The sequence below is a fragment of the Petaurus breviceps genome, unplaced genomic scaffold, assembly GCF_028583685.1.
Source record: "Petaurus breviceps papuanus isolate PSGF00001 unplaced genomic scaffold, PetGlider_PUasm1.0 183, whole genome shotgun sequence".
Lineage (NCBI taxonomy): Eukaryota > Metazoa > Chordata > Mammalia > Diprotodontia > Petauridae > Petaurus > Petaurus breviceps.
In genome coordinates, this window is record NW_027185791.1 from 15,743,492 (window position 1) to 15,765,632 (window position 22,141).

The 22,141-nt window shown below is 44.0% G+C and overlaps 1 protein-coding gene across 6 annotated transcripts in view; it reads right to left on the minus strand.

Moving 5' to 3' along the window:
* The window catches only part of MPRIP (myosin phosphatase Rho interacting protein), a 237,508-nt gene that overhangs the window by 85,170 nt on the left and 130,197 nt on the right, over window positions 1-22,141 (minus strand). For all 6 annotated transcript variants that reach the window (XM_069087914.1, XM_069087915.1, XM_069087913.1 and 3 more), the window contains exons 4-5: window positions 15,612-15,763; window positions 1,693-1,777 (exon numbers count right to left, since the gene is read on the minus strand). In XM_069087914.1, the coding sequence (XP_068944015.1) occupies window positions 1,693-1,777; window positions 15,612-15,763 (237 nt within the window). The remainder of the gene's footprint in view (window positions 1-1,692; window positions 1,778-15,611; window positions 15,764-22,141) is intronic.

Below are 22,141 nucleotides of genomic sequence, written 5' to 3' on the forward strand. Positions count from 1 at the left end.
AGAGAGAGAGAGAGAGAGAGAGAGAGAAGGGGTGGGGGAGAGGGAGAGGGAGACAGAAACAGAGAAAGAGGGAGAGAGAGAGACAGAGAGAGGGAGAGACAGAGAAAGGAGCAAGAGGAGACAGAGAGAGATAGAGACAGAGACACAGAGAGAGACAGAGAGAGAGAGAGAGAGAGAGAGAGAGAGAGAGAGAGACATGTGAGCAAGCACCCATGCCAGGTACCCTGGGCTGCTTCCAGACTCTACATCTTGAAGGCTATGCTTAATAATAATTGCAAATATTTATACAGAACTTCAAGTTTCCAAACCACTTTACATATTTTATTTGATCCTTGCAATGGTCCAGTGAGGTAGGTGATATCATTATCCCCATTTTACAGATGAGGAAACAGATGTAAAGCCTGGTTAGTCCTCCAGAACTCAGGGACTGCAGCTACAGAGAAGAAATCTGAGCTGGTGGGATTCCCATCCCCACTCCCGCCCCCTCAGGCCACGTGGGAGCCCCTAGGAGGAGGGAGGGAAGGAGAGAGTGAGTCACAGGCAGCTTTTACCATTTATAGTCAGAGAGCACAGAGCTGGGTCAGGTCCCCAGAGGGCACAGTACTGGTCCCCAGACACTCCAACTAGGCCCTGAGCTCTGTGAAGTTCTCTGTCCCAGCCCTCCCCCAGTCCCATCCAGTTATCTCCACTCTCATCTCCTGCAAGGAAAGTGGAGGCTGGCCCAATTCTTTGCAGAGCTGATTTTTAAGGAGCTTACCCCTTTCCTCAAACATGCCACCATCATAAGCCCCATGAGTCCAGCTCTCACCCCGTTCTTACAGTCAGCTGGAGACTGGGGAGAGAACAAGTCCCAAATTGCATTCTCCAGAAACAGAGGTGAAGTACCAGACACACATTCACCCAAGGTTTTCATGTGGAGAGCCTTAAGGCAAACATTTCTACGCTGTTTGCTGGCTACAAACTTCCGTCTCACTCCCCCACCCCAAGAGAATCCGTACCATCATCACCTTCCCCAAATCCCCCATGGCTAAGCTAGGAGGGAAACACAGTGGACTAGGTGAAATTGGACGGCAAAGGGTAAGGAGCAGGAAGAAGGCTGCATCCAGTGTTCCCGCAATGACAGACCCATCCCACCAATTCTTCTTACTAGAAAAATTCAGGCCACGGAGTCAGTCCTATAGTGGATAGATGGAAATGACCTGAAGAGCTAAAAGGCATTAGGGAGCTTCCCTCCCCATAAACTCCCCCCAAGAAGATGCTTCAATGGCCTACACCGACTAAAAGCCCCAATCAGCACCACTTCTCTGCCTCCCCCAAGCACTGAAGTGTTAAAAGCCTCTTATGGTACCCCAGGGCCCTCCTATGAAACAGTAAACATTAGGTAGAGATTCTTAAGCTGGGGGCCATGAGTAGATTTCAGAGGGTCCATAAGCTTGGACGGGAATGACAATGAGGAAAAAAACCAGAACTCCATCTTTGTTTTTAATTTATTTCTAACTGAAATGTAGCATTTCCTTCAATTATGAATTTTGGAAAACCCACCATTATTCTGAGGAGGGGGTACATCGCTTTCTCAGATTGCCAAAGGGGGCCCATAACACAAAGATGACAAAGAGCTCCTGACCAGCGTTCTCCTTGGTGCCTGTGCCTCAAACCCTTCTCATACCGTACAAACAGACGCAGGCCACTCACCTGAGGGGTCGGGGGCTCCACCTTCCGTTTCTTCTTCTGGTTCTGTTTATTGGTCCTCGGGTAGACGACAAGCATCTCCAACCATCTGTAGGGAACAGAGATGACAGGTAAGCCTCTCGCGGCTTCTCTCAATGCTGGAAGAAAGGTGTATCAGCCTCCCAGCCTGCCGCTGTAACTCGCGTATCTGCTGGATATATTCCCAAACAGGCCACCGCCATCCCTTTGGCATTACAGAGAAAGGTTTAAAGGGGGGAATGTTGGGTAAAAGCGGTTCAGCGACCACGGGTAAATTGTCCAACTGCAACCTTAAGTCCATTAAGGTGGGGGTTGGGGGAGGAGGCCAATAACTAGAATATCAATAATGCCAACAAACCCTGACTATCCCACCCAGGGAAGCTCCCCACAAAAGCTTGGCAAAACAGGCATACATCCTCAGCCTACTGAGAGGAGAGTCACTCAATTCTGGGCCTGCCAAGGCCTGCCTGACAGTACAGCCTGGGCAAGGGCTACCAGCTGGAAGGTCCATTTTTTCTTCTAGGTCTGTGGGGGTCTAAGATGGAGAGGGGGGAACGTCACAACCAGACAGCAATTTCAGAATACCCAGAACAGGAAGGAGGCTTCCCAGGCCCCATCTAACAGCCAAAGGTTCTTTCCTCTTATCTACTGCCTGGTCCTCCATAAAAGGACAATAAGGACAAGGCCTAAGGAGCGCCTCTGGCTAGTTTAAAGGCAAACCTGACCACAGGCAGCCCACGCCAGGGCCCCAGTCCTGAGCCGAGCAGCCTTGGGCCCTGGGAGTTCAGGGCACGTCACTGTTTCCATTACTAACCCTTATTTCAGGGGCTTATAACAACCATAAAAATTCCCTCCTAGCTAGGACTTGGCAAGTACACAGGACTACAGCAGCATTTTGGAGCCATTTAGGGCCATCTCGGGCTGCAATCCTCAGTCATTCAGCTGCTTTCCCAAGAGACAGGAAATCCTTAGTATCAGGGGTCAGCTTCAACACCCCAATGCCTTTTGCAAAAAGACAGAAAAACTCCCCCATTAAATCCGCTAATCCATGCAGAGAATGCCCTGAGTCTGACTCCAGGAGTCCAGGAGGGTTCCAGTTTGCTCGGTCTCCACCAGTCGGAGAAGATGGACTCTTAGGGCGATGAAGTCTATTCTCTATCCACCCACCAACCTGGGCCAGTCACTCTTCCTAGACCTTCCTAAAAAAAATTTTTAATCTTATATCATCTTCACTTCCCAATAATACTTGTCCCACAGCACCTTTCTCTATAACAGAAAACCAAAACAGTTAAGTAAAAGCAATCATGCCTGACAGAAGTTGTTTCAGTTGTGTCCAACTCTTTGTGACCCCTTTTGGGATTTTCTTGGCAAAGATATTGGAGGCGTTTGCCTTTTTTTTTTCTCTAGCTCATGTTACAGAAGAGGAAATAGAGGCAGAGTTAAGTGACTTGTCCAGGGTCACACAACTAGTCTCTGCGGCCAGATTTGAACTCAGAAAGATGAGTCTTCTTGCTCCAGGACCAGAACTTTACCCACTGCATCAGCTCCCTAACTACAGGTGCACAATATCTCATGCCCATGATCCACTGAAAGTATTACTTTCCAAGATCAATCATAGGGAACCAATACCCGACATTGCATTTGACTCGATTTCTGTTATCTTTGTATTATTCATTGCTGTTGTTATTTAGTTTCAGTCATATCTGTCTCTTTGTGACCACATTTGGGGTTTTCTTGACAAAGATACTAGAGTGGTTTGCCATTTCCTACTCCAGCTCATTTTACAGATGAGGAAATGGAGGCAAACAGGGTTAAGTGACTTGTGCAGGGTCACACAGCTAGTGTCTGTGACCAGATTTAAACTCTGGTATTCCTGACTCCAGGCCCAGCATTCTATCTACTGTTCCACCTAGCTGCCCTAAGTATTATTCTAATTGTTGTGTACATTATTTTCTTGGTTCTTATTTCTACAATTCTAAATTATATTCTTAAAAGATCTTTAGGAAATAGGGCAGCTAGGTGGTGCAGTGAATAGAGCACCAGCCCTGAAGTCAGGAAGACCTGAGTTCAAATCCAGCCTCAGATACTTAACACTGGTTGTGTGGCCTTGGGCAAGTCACTTAACCCCAATTGCCCTGCCTTCCCCCCTCTAAACCCCCCCCAAAAAAAGATCTTTAGGAAATGAGGAATCCATGACTTTCCTAGTAAACCATTCCAACATCTTCATAACTCTCCCCATCACAGGTTCTTATATTGAACCTAATCCCTACCTTCTGCAATTTAATCTCCAAACGGGAGGAAGACACATACACAGGTAAGCATGATACAAAATAGAGTGTGACTGGAAAAGAGCTCTGTATAAAAACATTTATAGTAAAGTCTTGGTCACGTTCATCAGCTTTTTCTTAACTTACATGTGCAACTATTAATCACCCACTAAAGTCGAGGTACTAGGCTAATACCACAGATACAAGGACCAAACCCTCCCCCCCAAGCCAACAATTCTTACTGCCAAGGAGTTTTCATTGTACTGGGAGTAAACAACAGGTATAAACAGGACAGAATAGGGATCGGGGCCATGATTTCTTTGGGGTTTTTTTGTTTTGTTTTGGAGGGGGGGAGGCAAGGTAATTGGGGTTAAGTGACTTGCCCAAGGTAACACAGCTAGTAAGTATGTCAAGTGTCTGAGGTCGGATTTGAACTCGGGTCCTCCTGACTGCAGGGCCTGTGCTCTATTAACTGCTGCTCCCCTCCCCCCCCCCCCCCCCATGATTTCTTTGGTATAAGAAACTCCTGGCTGAGGAACCTCCCTCCATGTATGTACAGGTCAGTATCTTCTCTGTAAGCTAGCATCTTAGAGAGTTGCCTAGACCACTGAGAGAGTAACTGTCTTGCCCATAAGTCACAGTCACACATCAAAGGTGAGAGTTCAGCCTAGGTCTCCCTGGTTTCAAGAATGGCTCTCTATCCAATCTACCACTTCTGCCTCTCTGTACAAAGACAGGTTAATACAAAATACAAAGTAATGGCCCAGACTGGCCAGCGTGGAAGGATGAAGGACTGAGAAGATGTTCTGCTGAAGGAGAACCACAGACAATAAATGAATAAATAAATAAAACTAGTTCTAGTTAGTCACTGTCCTCAAGGGAAACCATTCTCCAGCTTCCTCTGATCCTGGAACTGGGCCTGGCCTGGACTCCTCCCAACCATCTGAGATCAAAGAGCTTGTTTAGACAAATCTGAACAGTATGAATAAGGAAATAGAAGGCATTTTCTTGTCTTCCTCCCTGGAGCCAGGATCCCATTCTGTCCTGAGAACAGAAGCCACGGCTGTTGGTTCCTTTGGCAGGAAGAAGACTTACTGAGTAATGGAGTTGAGAGTTTATTTAAAAGAAGACTTGAGAGCAGAGCTGAAGCTGGCCCACAGCCAGGGAAGAAGGCCTATGAGGGGAAGGGCAAGCCCCCCCTGGCCGAGGCAGGAAGAAGCTTCCAATCTCATGCTGAAGGGTAGGGCCTCTGGGGACCCAGGTCCTGAAGCCATGGCTCTTTAAAAAGCCAAAGAGGAATGTGAGATCCTGATACTGGAAAGAAGGCACATTTCCTCAGGCTTACATCTGGGATGGACATGGAGAGCCCTTAGTCAGGGTCACTTGATAACACAGACAACAGCAAGCAAGTCCAGGCATAGCCAGCTTTCAGAACAACTTGTCCTGTCCCAGACATGCACAACAACACCGAGCATCCAAGACCGTATCTTAATTATCTCTGTATCTCCTTCAGACTTTAGCAAAAAGCAGATGCTTCGTAAATGGTTTGTAGGCATATGTAATTGTAGAGTGTGAATCAGCAATCTGGTCCACAACATCCTGGTTGAGTGGCCTTCTGGCCTCCACCTGAAGGCTTCCAGTGATGATCCCACTTTTAGATGCTTCTAATAGATGATGAAGAAATAACAGTTGACATATAGGGCTTGCAAAGCATATGACACCATGTCATTTAATCCTCCTGACTGGCCTGTGAAGTGAGGCTACCAGTTATTATTTTTTTCCATCCATAGATGAGGAAACTTAAGTTTGGATAAGTTCAGGGCCCTCAAGGCGATCACATAGCTACTAAGTTATAGAGGGAAGATTGGAACCCATGTCACTCTCTTGGTTAGGGAACTTTCCACCAGAAACTCCAATCATGTTTCTCTTTATAGTGAAGAAAAATCTGCTTCTGTATAACTTCTGCCCACGTCTCCGAGAGCTCCACTCTCGGGACACAGAGAACAAGTGTAAGCCCTCTTCCAAATGGTGACCGTTCAATGGGTCAATAAGAGACTGGCATTTCCTGGCAATTCTTTACTAGAACTGAACCCAAAAATAGAGGAAGCAAGAAAAAAGCATTTATGGGAAATGAAGAGAAGACATTTTATGCAGCCTATAATCTTTCCTGTGGGGTCCTTCCTACAGACGGATAGAAGGTGCTGGTCAGACTTCTCTCAAAGTTTTTTTTTTAATTTCACAAACAGAATGATAGGATCATAAGACACAGAGCCTTAGAGGTTATTTAAGCCAACCAGCTCCTTTTACAAATAGGGAAACTGAGACCCACATAGGTTAAGAGACTTGCCGAAGTGGCATAGGAAGGGAGCTACAGAGTCAAGGTTTGAACCCAGGTTCCTTGATTCTAAATTCAGTGCTTGCTACATTGGCAGGAGACAATCACAGGTGAAGGGCTCTGGCCTGAACCAGAAAAATCATAGTGACTGAGAGCTCAAGGACCAAAAATTGACATTCTACAAAGGGCCTAAGCTGAATAGGCCTACCAATCCCTCTGCATATGCAGAGGAAATTGGGCAAGTCATCTCAGAAGATCCTACATCCTCAAAAGATCTCCTGGATGGGAGATAATTCTCTCATTCTCCTGTGAAGCGGTCTCTAGGGTCCCCCCACCACTTCTCCTTGATGCCCATGTATAGTCACCTCATTAAGGTGTTTATAAGTACTAATTTATCAGGATGCTGCCCCTTCCAAGCCAGGTGGGGCCTCCTGGTGACGTAATTAATGTGGACTCAAAAAAGGTTACTCTAAAGCTTGAGATTACAGTCCGTCTGCAGGTGGTCACACATTTCATATCAAATTGTAGAAGCTCCACCCTTCAGAGGGACTTGGGACGACCTGGGCAGAAGGTGGGCAGGGTCACATTGTCAGGGCATGGAGCCCTGGCAGAAAGCATGTACCTGAAGTGACTAGACTTTAATGCCATCTCATTTTCTTTTTATTATTGTCAACATGGCAGTTGAGTGAGTGCAGATGATTGGATTACCAGAGAAAACAACCTGCCAAACCCCTCTGACTTTTGTTCTCACAGAAGACAAGTAACAGTATCCAAATGCACTGATAATCATAGAAGAGTAAACCTAGGGGAGGCTAGGTGGTTCAGTGAATAGAGCACCAGTCCTGGAGTCAAGAGGACCCGAGTTCAAATCTGGCCTCAGACACTTAACACAAAAGCTAGCCATGTGACCTTAGGCAAGTCACTTAACCCCAATTGCCCTTCAAAAAAAAAAAAAGAGTAAACCCAGTAAGAGGAAGGCGGGGAGGGCAGTTGGCAAAGGGACCCCAACTCTAGCTGCACGCTGTTCAAAATGTTCAGGTCCTTTCAGAAGAACAGAGAGGGGAAGCAGGAACCTAGGGAGGGGGAGGAACCCAGAGCACAATCCCACTGAAGAAAATGGCAAGAAAATCCCTTCAACACAGCCCTGTGGCATTCTGAGCTCCTAGCAGTCTACCAGTTAAGAGAAAAGGAAGGGCAGAAGAAATAGGTGCAAACTCAAAACAAACAGAAGAAACCATTCTTTGATCTTCCCCATGAGAAATAATGTCTAGGCAGTCTCCTGGGGGTAGCGGGTGGGAGAGATGGCAGTAGTAGGAGGTAGGGAGAGGCTCAAAAGCTTTGAACTGTTCACAATACCAAGGAACCCCCTCTTAGAACAATTTCTCAAAACTGGGGGATTTGGCATTGATTAAGGTCCTTTACAACTCAAAACCTATGATTTCAGGGGAAAGAGTTTGACTCTTTATGGTATTTGGCTTAAAGTGAAATTAAAACATGACAGCCATCATGACTGAGATTTCTATCATGAGGGTTACTCCTTTGACTTAAAGTACTCAATGTTCCCCTCAAACTCATCCCCAGAGCCTCAGTGACAACACCCACTTCTCCACCATAGGGGTTATTCCAAGATGAAACTGATGCAGTTTAAGGGGTTCAGGGACCCTGCAGGGACTGAAGTACAGGAGAGGGTCATCTGGAATGAATTCACGGACTCAAGCATTCTTAAAGTCAATGTGGCAAAGATTTATTGTAACGCCAATATGGTGGGCAGAGCTCCTTAGGGCACCTGACACTTAACAGGAATGATGCTAAAGCTTACTTAGGAAAAGCAGTGGATCTGGCAGATGTGCTAATTAGGTGATCATTTATAACCTTGGTCATAGGTGTCATTCACTACTGGAAACCAGGGGAAGGGGTTTCTCAGGGGTGTATTTTTGGTCTGTTATGTCTGTAGTAGCTTTGAGAGCTGATGTCTATAGCTTGACCTCTGGATTGACTATGATAACTTTGGAAATCAACACATGATAATTCTGTGGTTACAAGACAGTCCTGTTTTTACAAGAAAATTTCTTCAGAGGTCAGCTTGTTCTTGTGATGGGGAAGGATAGTTTGTTTTACTGGTGCCCACTCATGAGTTATTGTTAGGCATAGCGTCGTCGGGCTGGGGAGAAAACTGTCAGGTATAGTATTCTGAGGCTAGGGAGAAATGTGATCTTGGAATTGGGGTCCAAGCCCAAGCACCCCCTCAAAACTACAAATGCAGAAAAGGTCAAAGGTGAGGGAAGGGTTTAAATACAAGACTATCCTGGTCTCTTCTATGTAAGGAGCCTGAAGACACACAGGTGGCAGAAACATCGCGCACAACACACAACCCTCGATTTGTCTGGTGTCTGTGTGCCTAATGCTGTTGCTTCATGTGGATACAAAAGAGAAAGTGTGAAGGCAAGAAAGGGTTACGGGGACAGGTACTGAATGGAAAAGAGATAACAAAAATGAACACAAAGCAGGTGCTCAAGTATTTCTGAATGAATTATCGAATAAGTGAATGAAGTTCCAATTTCAATGAACTGACAGAGTCCTCTTCAGATTTAATGTCTGGCTTGTTTCCCATGTTAGAACACATGACCTACTGCCCTAAGGGGCATTTCACAGAAAGGCAGAATAAGGTACAGAGAAAGGAAGCAATACACTGAGGTCACATACAAACAGTTGCTTCAGGACCCTACATTTAAAACGCAGAGCTAGTTTCTTGTAAATGGAATAAAAAGTTACAGGATTTTAGAGCTGGAAAGGGAGGCCCCCCCAAACTCTGCGCTTTTACTCCACCATCTTGGCCACCCCTTACACTCTACTCTTGTCAGACCTCATCTGGAAGACTGGATTTTGTCCTGGGCATCACAGTTTAAGGACAAGATGCCGGAGAGAATCCAGAGAAGGAAAAGTAAGATGGTAGAGGGCTTTGAGTTTGTGACATATAAAGATCCACTGAAGAAACCTGACATGTTTAGCCAGGAGAAAAGACTGAGGTGTGGGGGGAGGGAGGGAGAGGAAAGAGGGACCTAATAACTGTATTTGGAGGTTTTCAGGAGTAAGAGGAATTAAATTCCTGTTTGGCTCCAGAAGGTAGAACCAAGAAAGGGTAGAAATTGCAAAGAAGCTGCTTCAAGCTGAATGTCAGAAGGAAGCCCAAAGGAATGGAGTGATCCAGATGTGGATCCAGATGTGTCTTTGGGGGTGAAGGCTCCTTCCTCAGAGGTCTTCAAGAAGAGGTGGGATATCTAAAATTGGGCTACTAGTGCGGATTCCTTTTGTGAACTGATTGGGCTAGCCTGGCTGCTGAGATGCCATCCAACCCAAGTTCTGTGACTCTGCAACCTTTAGCCCAACGCCATCATTTAAGGACAAATTATTCCCTCCTGTTTAAGACAGGTTTTAAAAAAAGAAGATTCACGATACTTATTCCCCTTGATGTTCCCCCTAAAACTCAGGGCCTTTCCAGGTCAGAGGGATACAAAATAAAATAAAAACGTCAAAAAGTGAACCGCGTTCAGAACACAGACTATCCTACTGGGTCGAGCTTGGTGTGACCCAAAGGGAAGCAAGCCCAACTCCTCACAAGGTCCCAGGAGAGAAGGGAAGAGAAACCAATAGAAACTGGCAAAGGAGGCTGGTAAAAAGAGAGGGCGAGGGAATGGCTGAACAAGTTGTGGCATATGGATGTAAGGGAATACTATCGTGCTGTAAGAAACGAGGAGCAGATGGACTTCATAATAATCTGGAGGGACTGATACAAACTGATGCTGAGTGAGGAAAGCAGAGCCAGGAGAACTTTGTACACAATGACAGATACATCCTACCTGTGGTGACTGACTTTGCTACACTGGGCTCCTGTCAGCGATGCAGGGTTACAAGACAACTCCGAAGGACTCCTGGTGGAAAGGGCTATTAAAGGCTATCCACATCCAGAGAAAGAGCTACAGTCTGAGTGCAGACGAGGCAAACCACCGGCTCTCTCGTTTGTTTTGTTCCTTCTTTCTCACTGTCCACGCCATCGGTTATAGGCCTTCTTTACAAACTGACCAATGTCTAATGTGAAGGTACTTGTAGAGCCTATATCAGATTGCATGCCACCATGGTGGGGGGAAGGGGAAGGAGAGGGAGGGAGAGAAAATTTGGAACTCAAAAGCTTGTGGAACTGAATGTTGTAAATTAAAAGTAAATTAATTAATTAATTTTGAAAGAGAGGGCACTGAGCTCATGAATCAGCAACTTGAGGCAGGCTCATGAGCCTCTGACCCCACACCTGGCGGAGCTTCTGGGCCCCCATGTCACTCTTCTGGACTGCTGCTGGACCTGCTGAACAGAGCTGTCTGGGTGTCCCCAGCCCGCACTCCATCTCCCAATTGTGGCTACAAAAGAGAAGAAAGGCAGGAGCTGCAGAGGGAGAGGGAGAGGGAGGCCCCTCCAGAGGCCCATCAGCTCCTTGGGTACACCCTATTTGCTAATCAGGAAGAGCGGAGCTACCTGCCAGAGGAATGAGGATAAACACAGCTAGAGTTTAAAAATGTATCACTCATCAAATGTCAGTGAGTAAATTCAGACATGTCAGTGAGGGAGTCCTCACAATGCAAACATGCCTGGTCTGGTCCACTTCCCCTTTCCTCGACCCCCAAGATCTCCTCCCCCTCTTTTCCTGAAATGACACTCAAGTCCCTGAGATACCACAGGGTAAAGGAAAGTGAAGTCTGAAGACCAAATCGCACTGGAGACAGGGATGAGGCACAAAATAGGGACAATTATACCAACTGCTATTACCTTTCCTCACACAGCTGCCACAAGATTCAAATACAATAATGGATGTAAACGTATCTTCAACCAAAAACGTAACTGCAAATAAAATAAAATAAATAAAAATGCAGACTCAAGTCTTTGCCATTTACCAGCTGTGTGACCACGGATATGGCACTTCTCTGGACCTGAATTTCCTCATCTGTAAACTGATCATGGCCCTAAGACTTGGCCCATATATAACATTCTATAGTTTCAAAGTGCATGAACCACAAGGTGCCCTGGATTTGGGTCTGAGATGACCTGGGCTAATTTCTTGGGCCTGACAGTGGAAGTCTGCCCCTCCTCCTCTGTTCCCTGGCTTCTTCCAAGCCTCAGCTAAACTCAAGCCTTCCATGGCAAGACTCTGATAATCCCCTGTAACACTGTGGGTTACCTCCACTCTCTCCTGTAGGCAGGATCGCCTGCATATTACACTGTCTCTTCCATTAAGACTGTGAGCTCCTTGAGGACAGGCACCCTCTCCAGACCTTCCCTGTGTCCCCTGTGCTTATGATTAGCATACACACTGATGCTCACCAACTGACCTGTGAGCCCTAGGACAAGTCATTTAACTTTTCTGGGCTCCAACTTCCTCATGTGTAAAATAAAGGAGTTAACATCCCTTTACATTTCTAAAAAGATGAACTATGGACTCCACCAATATAAGCTGGTCCTCACAAGTCTGGTTAGGGGCAGGGGCACTGAATGTATTATTATCCCCACTTTACACGTGGAAATAGAGGCTCAGGAATGGAGTGACTTAGCTAAGATCACCTAACAAGTCAAGGGTAGAATCTGAGGCTGAAATCTAGGTTTCTGATGCTAATTCCAGTGCCTTCAACTATATCATACTTTCGAAAATTAATAATGGGTAACATTTATATAGCTTTCACTATGGGCCGGTCTAGTGCTAGGCACTTTGTCATTATTATTTTATTTTGTCCTTCCAACAACCCTGGGAAGAAAAGCTATTATTACCACCTCCCCCATTTTACAGATGAGGAAGCTGAGACAAACAGAGGTTAAGTGACTTGGCCAGGGTCACAAAGCTAGTAAGTGTCTGAGGCCACATTTGAACTCAGGTCTTCCTGATTCTACACCCAGCACTCTAGTCACTACGCAATCTAAGCTGGAAATGAAGAGACTGACATGTTGATTCCAGAGAAATGGCTTGAGAGTACACTTCCCGCTCCTAGAGGAAATGTGGTGGATTGATGTATGTAGAGTGTTATATACCTTCTATCAGTTGAGGCTGTTATAAAAAACTGGTTCATTTTGCTTAACTTTTTTGTTTTCATTTTATGAAAGACAATAGTATGAGGTGAATTATCAAGAACAAATTATGTTATAAAAATAAAACTAATCAAATTAATTAATTGAGAATATAATAAAAATAAAATAAGGCTGTTGGATTAGATTCTTTCTTTCTTTCTTTTCCTTCCTTCCTTCTTTCTTCTTTTTGCATTTTGGAGGGCAATTGGGGTTAAGTGACTTGTCCAAAGTCACACGGCTAGTTTTTTGTGTCAAGTGTCTGAGGCCAGATTTGAAATCAGGTCTTCCTGACTCCAGGGCTGGTGCTCTATTCACTGCGCCACCTAGCCGCCTCTGGATTAGATGCTTTCTAATCTAATTCCAGCTCTGACTTTAAAATAAGGTAAAGGGCTCCACTTAGCTCAAAATCTGGGACCAGCTTTTGAGAGGTCACAGGGGCAAGAACATGGATCCAGAGCACTAAAACAGAGTGGTAAGTCCCATCATTTTTCCCCCCAGATCAGCTCCAGCAGGATTTTATTCTTAAATTTCAAAGCTATGAGTTAGGTGGATTGTATTATGCATAACCTTGCCTGCCTTGCAGAAAAAAAAAAAGAAACTAGGTCTTAAATGATACAATCCAGACCAGAAGTAACCCAATATTTAACAATGGGGTAAGAAGATGCCCTCTGATCTTGACTCTCATCATTTCCCTACCAAAGTCTCTCATTTTTTCAGTGGCTCTCCCTCCCTGACTTCCACAAATCACTTCCCCCATGAAGCCTTCCCAGACTAACCCCATGTTGCCAATTAGCTTATTTACTCTGACAGCCTACAGAACTTATTCTGCATAGAGAACTCCACATACATCAAGAAACCACCAAAATTCCTAAACACAGGGAGATTCTCCTTCTGTCAATGCATACCACAGCCCTTCTGCAATCTGGTATGCTGCCTTAATAGTATCTGTACCCCTAAAATCAATCTATCCCCCCTGTAGCCAAATGGGTGTTTGCCTGTGACTGGGATGCTCCTGAAAGCCAGGACAGGTAATCTCTCCCCAGACCCATCCTGGAAGCCCGGCTGGAGTGGTGGAAGGTGTCAGAGCCCAGGGCATAGCTTCTGGGAGGCCTGGGTCACCTCCATGCCCCAGTGAGGCATCAGAAGACTCCTTCAAGGCCTGCTCCCCTAAGATGTTTCTGCTGGGCTTTGGTAGGTTCTTATTTAAGTAGGTTTGAAGTATGCTGCTGAAGTATAGAGGTGTGCTTGGGATTGACAGGTTCCAATGTATGTTTTAATCGTGTTGGCCCTACTTCCTCCCTCACACCCAAAATACGACACATGACCTTCTATTTCTGTAGTGCCTCATCACCAGACATCAACGTCAACGTTCCCCCCCAAAGAAGAGTCTATTCAGCTTTTGCTGAGACCTAGGCTTAAGACTTTGGAAGCCTCCTTTGACAGACATCCCTCATGTGGTTCCTAGTGTTCTCTCTGCCCCTCCCCTGAAATTACTCTGGAGTCACTCTGCAGACATTTCATATCTACTCATCTGTGTTGCTTCTCTTCAGAAGAACATAAGTTCCCTGAGGAAAATGTCTTTGTTTGTTCTTGCCTTTGTGCCTCCAGAACCCTGGAGAGGCACCTAGCACATCACAGGCCCTTGTACATGCATACTGAACTGAACCGAGCTGGAAATCTTTCTGCACTCATCTCTAAGCCATCAGAAGCTCAGGAAGCCAACCCTCAAATCAACAAGGTTCTGGGAATATGTGCAGGGGAAGACCTTTTCCACCCTTTAGGCATTGTCAAGGTAGGTCCCAACAGGGGACCAAATGTGCAAAACACATTCCCTGCCCTCCAAGAGGTAACAAGCTAGAACTAAGGAGACAAGGCTTACACATACATGCGGCTCCTGGGTTTGGTGACCCCCTTCTGGTTAGGATATGACTACAGAATGTCAGACCTGGAAAGCTGGTCCAACCCTGTCACTGTGCAGAGGAGATAATGGAGGTCCAGGGTATCTGAATAACATTCTCAACATCTCACAACAAGTATGTGTCAGAGCTGAGTTTAGAAATCCCGCCTCCTGACTCCAAGGGTCCTGTGCTCTTTTCCATAAAAGCCACAATGCCTTGTAGATGCCCCTTACCTTGTCCACTTCTGATCAGGTCAGGCCAACTTCAAGACCAAGGTTTAGTTCTAACTCCTTCATAAAGGTCTGAAGCACTCCAACATGCAGTAATCTCTCCCCTTATTGTCCCTTATCTATTCCTTGAGGGGACACATCATATCTTCTATTTCTTTATATCTCAGTACCTTGCACATAGTAGGACATCTGATAAATGCTTAATAGCACCTTGCACACAGTAGGATATCTGACAAACGTTTAATGCTGAAAACAGAAGGCAAGTCAACTTTGTTTTCTTCATCTGTAAAATGGAGATAATATCTCTCACCAGCTTTCTCACAAGGGGATTCTTTTGAGGTTAAAAAGCAAGAAAGATGTCAAGTCCTTTGTAACAACCTTAAAAACCTCTGTGTTGATGATTGTAGTTAATAAAAAAAAAACATTCATTGTATTATCGAAGTAACATCATTTAGTGGACAGAAGGGAGAGAGTGAGGAAGAGGGACAGGGCAGCTTGGCATAACAGATACAAGGTCACCCATGGAGTCAAGCAGACCAAACTTCAAGCCCCGTGCCTTGGCACATACTAGCCAAGACCTCTAACCTCTCAGCCATCCAAGAATTTGAAGTTGCAGACCCAGTGCCAATAGATATTAAAATAAGGAGTTTTCTCTTAGAAGTTCCCACAAAGTCTGGACAAACCATCACATTCACCATCATTATTGTCATCATCCTTAGACTTCCTGAGCAGTTAACACCCTTGAGGGATGGAGATGCCTGGTGACCCCAAGGATCCTCTGTTCTCCCCTCACTCACAGCTCATAAGCTTCTCCAGAGTCAATAAGTGAGAAAAAACTTTGGGTCCTATTTATACAAGGCAAACTTCCAACTCGAGACCTGGGTGGATTGGCCAGACTCCTAACCCTTACTAGTTAATGTCCCAGTGTACCCGACCCTACATGCTTGACAGAGTCTGAACATTTGTACCCATGAAGGCGACCCACACAGACTCCTTGAGGGCATCCAGGCTCAGGGTGCCAGGGTAAAGCTTTCTTTTCAGAAGCCCTCTCCACCACTCAGGCTCCACTTACCCACTGATGATTTCTTTGTTCTCTGCCCGGATAAAGTGCTCTTTTTCAGGCGTCAGAATACACAAGGAGAACTTCTGGCCGGTGCGGCCCTCTCCATCTACCACATCTGTGCACTGGTTCATGTTGATGGTGCCCTGAGGAAGGGTTGTGGGCTACAAGAAATAGAAAAGTGGAAAGGATCATTCACAGCAAGCAGAAGCTACATGATGAGGTAACAAATACAAGGAGCGGGTCAACGTCACTTTAAAACAAAATTTTACTGTTAACTTTTGTTTTTACATCATCTTCATTCCTCAGTGTAACCTCTTCCTCTCTCCCCTTCCCAGAGAGAAATTCTTTAATGAAAAAGAACAAATAGTTCAGAAAAGGTGACCAACGGATCAAAAACTTTAACATTCGATGCCCACAGTCGCCCACATGCACAAAGAAAGGACACGGGCAGTCTCATCTCCCTTCTCTGGAGCCAAAGCTTCATCTTTAGAATTTCACAGCATTTGATTTTTAAAAACATTTATCTTGCTGTTGTCATTGTGTGGTGGTGTTTTCCTGGTTCTAGTTTAACTCTGCATCAGTTCATATAAGTCTCCCCATGCTTCTCCATATTTATCACACTCATCACTCCTTCCAGGACAACAATGTTCCATTACGTTCATGAGCCACAAACCGTCTGGCCATTCCACAACTGATGGGCGCCTGTGTTGTTTTCAGTTCTTTTCTACAAGAAGGGCTGCTGTAAATTTTTCGGCATGCATGGGGTCTCTTCTTTTAAAATCACTAACATCAAGTTACTTTCAATCATCCTCATTTCACTACATCTCTGTTAATCACATCTCACTCAAGAACTGCAAGAGTTTCATAACTTCATAGTTTATATTACGGAGAGAAAGCACGGAATTTGGGCAGCTTAGAGATGCCAAGTGCCTTATGGCATTCTTTACTCTATTTCTTCTGTTCTCAGATGGCAAGAAACAGAAATCACCTTGCTTCACCTGCAGGAGAATCAGAATCTGGCTCTTTCCGCCTCTGTTTCTAGCTGGAAGACAATGCCCCAGGGGAGACAGGAAGGGTAGAGACCAATTAGGCAGAACACAGAAAATGAGGATTAGGCAGGCAAAGCTCCCAGACTCAGAAGAGCCAACTCTAACTAGTCCAAGAAAGTAAGAAAACAATGCTCTGGAGGAGATGGTTTTTAAATAGCAGAGTTATTTTTAGAGGCAGAGTAGGGGGCAGGGAGACAGAGAGGAGAGACCACAGCCTTGGCCACAGGTCACAGGACCCAAAATGGACCTAAGCTTCTATTAGACACATTTAGGGACAGCACAGGAAACTGTCTCCCAGGGGCTCTGAGACATCTTCCACAGAGCGTTCCAAGCAGGGTTTTGGCAAAGGGACACAATGCCCTGATGAGGTTACTTTTAGATGCTTCCTCCCATCCCACTCCCCTAAAATCTTGCCCACAGTGAAGGCTATAAAACACCAGTATGAGTGATCATTGCAGGGGATGAAATTTCATTCTCTGGAATACTTTTTATTACTGGTATCAACGACAACAACAACACATGAAAAACTTTTAAAAACTTGACTTTAGTTCCCAAAGATTCTGGTTTGGCACCTTCGATGAAGCTGGTCACAGGAAATCTTCCTTATAACTGTTGAAGGATCAAACCCAATAATCCCAGCTCCTGCAATTCTGTGGTTTCTGGGCTGCCCTTTTCTCCTTCTTAGATGTGAATCTTCTAGATCTCAGATCCTGGTCCCTTTCTACCTTTCCAGTCTTTTCCACCTTTCTAGCCCTGTATGGACGCTGATCACGTGACTCTAGTCTCCTTGTAGTTCCTCCCATAACCAACTCCATGAATTGTCTGTCACAGGCTGCCCTTGTGCCTGGAATGCTCTCCCTCCTGGGCCTCCTGGCTTCCTTCAGCTACAAATCCCATCTTCTACAGAAGCCTTCCCAGTCCTCTGTAATATTAGTGCTTTTCCTTTGTTATAGGCTCCGATTTATCCTGTATGTATCTTGTCTGTAGTTGACTGCAATACTGTCTCCCCTTCAGATTATGAGCTCCTTGAGGGCAGATGGTTTTTTTGCCCATTTTGAGGAGTATCTCCAGAGCTGAGCCAGCACCTGGCACGTAGCAGACATTTAACAAAAGCTTATTAACTTGTTTTGATAATGATCTGACACTTCCCAACTCTTTAACATTTAGAATTTCTAAGCCTCAGTCTCTTCATCTATAAAATAGAAATTATATTTTGCACCACCTTTGAACAGGGAGGAAGTCCAGTACAGCGGAGACATGGCTAGCTCTGGAGTCAGGGAACCTGGGTTCAAATTTGACCCACTGAGAACTTGAGCAAGTTATAAACTCCATCTTCAAAATGATAGGCTAATGAAGCTGGTTCCTGGTCCAACTACTCTGAAAAGCAGTTGGAACCATGACCCCAAAGTCACTAAACAGTACATATCCACTGACCCAGTGATATCAATGTGATATGGGCTATACCCCCAAACAGACCAGGAAAAAGAAAAGAATCCATACACAGCAAGGTGTTTGGGCAGATCTTTTTGTGGGACAAAGAACTGGAAACTAATGGGGGGGGGGAGGAAGGAGCATATCAACTGGAGAATGGATTAATAAATTAAGTTATATGATTTAATAGAATACTGTTGTGCTGTAAAAAATGTTTTCAGAGAAACCTTACAAGACTTTCATGAACTGATACAGTATAAAATGAACAGAACCAAGAAGACGATTTATACAAACAACAATATGATAAAAATTAACAACTTTGAACCACTTAAGAACTCTGATTGATGCAGGGACCAATCACAATTCCAGAGGACCCAGGATGAAGCATGCTCCCCACTTTCAGACAGTGAGGTAATGGACTCAAGAAGTAGACAGACATTTTTTGGACATGGTCAACATGGGAAATTATTTTGCTTGACTATGCATATTTGCTGCAAAAGTTTTGCTTTTCTTTCTTCAATAAGAAAGGGGGAAGGGAAAGAAGGAAAGAAAATAGATGTTTATTTTAAAAATGAGATTCAATGTTAAAATAAAAAACATTTTGGAAAGAAGAGGAAGAAGAGGCCAGAAACAAAGAGCTCTAAAAAAAAGACTATCAACACAGCAGCTTTTCCATTTAAACCCTAAGAATGGGCCAACTGAGCTATAACACTTTCTATCCTCCAGGCATCAAGATGAGGACAGGTTGGGTGCTACGGACAAAATCCAATGTGAAGGTAACTGGCACAGAGTTTGAAAAATCCCAACAATAATGATGATGATGATGATGACCACAACATTACAGCAGCTAGCATTTATAAAATGTTTTAAGATTTACAAAGAGCTTTACATATATTACCTCACTGATGACCCACAACAACTCTCTGAGGGAGGAGCTAATACTATCCCTCATTGTACAAATTAAGAAATGGAGGCTGAAAGGTTAAAGTGATTTGCCCAGTGTCACACAGTTAATGAGTACCTGAGGTGAGATTTGACCTGTGGTCTTCCTGACTCCAAGTCCAGCATACTATTCACTGAACCATCTAAATGCCCACACAAGACAAGAGAAATAAATAAAAGGCACAGAGACAGGAAAAAAGGAGATTAAAACTATCCCCCTTTTGCTGGTGATATAATAATTTACTTAGAAAATCATCAAATATACTGATTCAGACAAGTGATTCAGCAAAGTTGTAAGTTACAAAATAAAGCCACAAAAGTTTTATGACATTTCTATATAGCAACAAAATCCAAGAAGTGGAATCCGGAAGGGAAATGCCATTCCATAACTGCAAAATGCACAAAACATCGGGATCAGGCTACTAGGGCACACAAAATACATGTATAGGTTCAACAACAAAGTTGCTTCTTAAACAAAGGGCAACTTAAGTGATATTTGGTGCTCATGGCCGGGTCTTGCCAATGTAATAAAAATGACGATAATAAAGAGGCTAATTTGTCATTTTAATGTTATACTAATCAAGGGATACTATATAGAACTTGATAAAATAATAACAAAATTCATTTGGAGAAATAATGATCTGGAATATCATGGTAAATCATCCGTGCTTTCTGTCTCCTTCCTTTACCCCCCTGTAATGGGAATGGGAATTTGAAGATCTTCCCTGCCCCTTAATAGACCTGGGGTGGGGGGAGGGTTTGAAGATCTCCCCTGCTTTGAAAGTAAACTCTGCCCCCTAATAGACTGAATGTAATCACATGGAGCCTGTGGTGGGAGGAGTTTTGCTGAAGGAAGCAGATCCCACAGGAAGCTGTGAATCAGAGCTAGCCAGACAGGTGGGGGAGAGAGAACACTCAGGCAAGGAGTCAGATGAGCCAGTGAGTAAATATTGATCTCGTACTGGTTTGTGGGAAGGCTGAAGGATGCTGTGGCTCTCAGTGTTATTGTAGCTTCTGAATATCTTTGGTAATAAGATGGAATTGGCTTACTGGGTTTGGGATTTGGTTTTCTGGTGTCTAAATAAATCCTTCAGTTCTATCCTCTATCTGGAGAGTTTGGCATATTTTGAGATCAAATGTCATGCAATACTTATAGCCATGATCTTTATCATGATCGTGGGTGCTGTAAATATTGCATTGGCGACACACACACCTCCACCCCACTTCCCAGTAGAACATAAATTCCTGGTGGTGGGAGCCTTCTTTTGACTTTACTTTGTATCCCGTCTTTCTGGCACAGTGCCTTACACATATCAGGTGCCTAAGAAATACTGGCTGGATTGGGTATCATCAGCATGGGTGTGTTTGTTCTATTAGTTTGTATCACAATCTTCTATACCTTCTTATCCCATATAAATCCCCTTTTCTATCATCGATAAAGGATCCATCCAATAGCTTGGAGAACACCTTCTAGGTCTTTCAACATTTTGACTGAGGACCAGTGAAATATGAAAGTAGTCCATCTTTTATCCCTCACTTTTACCATATCACATCTGCATCAACATCTTTTGCTCTAAGATCTGACAGATGAGTTTATATTCTACATTGGCCTTGCTCTCTTGGCTGCTACTTCTTTGCACTTGATGAGAAAATGAAATATATTTTGGCTAAAGGAATTTCTGGGTTTCTTTGCTCTCCTCATTATGGCTTTTTAAAGAGGTCACATACATGTATGTGTATACTCATGTACAAAAAATAAACACAAATACAAACTGATTGAAGAAGCTTCATATTGAAACATAGACAATATGCACTTTTCATTCATTTGATTTATGTGTGGGCAGATAAACTAATTTCTTTCAAATAAGCATGCATTTCACTTACGTCTATGCCATTAGTCTACATTGTTAATCTTCTCAAAGGAAGCTCGTACAATTAGAACAATGTTAATCTTCTACATGGAAAACTTGGAGACACTCACTATCAACAGGGGACTTTGTCTCTGGAGCCTGGGAGATACATCTTCCATGGCAGTGCTGAACAGTCCTGGTGAAAATGTCTCCCTGCTTTATTTCTGATTAATGATCCTACTCAGTCAATTACTGGACAAAAGTGTTTCTGTAACGGTAGTTGTCATCCAATAATGAATGATCATATATGTGCATGTGTGTATGTATCTGTGTATAGGCATGTAGGCATATGAAGATCTTATGTATATATGAATGTATGTGTGTATGTATGTATGTGTGTATACATATACATATATATCTCTGGGAAACATGTAGGGAGAATCTTATTCTACTCTACCTTATCAAATGCTTACTTTTCCCCCATCATCAGACAGCCATAGCAGGATCTTATATTATCTGAGCCTTTCAGTTAGTTGCAGGATTATCTTGTAGGAAAATGAAAATGTTTGCCAATTCCCTTCCCCTGTTTTCAAGAAGGTCCTCGATCTATACATAGATAGATCACTTTAAAAGAATTTTTAAGAATGAAGTAGAAAAATGTATTAGTATTTGCTGGTGGCTTCTTGGTCCCTTTCTGGTAAAAGGTCATCTTTTCACTTGTTTAGAATCTTTTCCTTTTTGATATCTTGAAAATCAATTCCTTCAGTTGCTAACATTTTAACAGTCCCAGCATGAACTTCTTCTCTGTTTAATTGTCAGGCTCAGCTATTCCTCTCCTGATTGACCCGTAAGCGCTCTTTTCACTAGGTACTGAGATTGCAAAAGCCAACTATAGCATTTGCATTACTATCAATGATGATTATATAAACCCCAGTCTGTTCCACGTCTCGTCTGTTTGTTGTCCAGTCTCCGGTTTCATCTACAACTGCTCCCAGGATGATCTAGCTTATAAATGACAAGTAAAACTCTCTATAAGCTTTTCCCCACAACATGCTCGTGGCTATTTCATGAGTTACCGTTTGTCTACTTGATAATCATATTAATTTCATCCTCACCACCATCATCATTCCTTATGGCTCCTTCCCAGACTGAATAGTCCTTGACATATGAGAAATGGAAAGATTACCTTATTAATCCTAAATCTAACGCAGTTCCATTTTCCAAAAGAATGTTAAAGACAGACAAAAAGGGTGAGATGCTCAGTTTT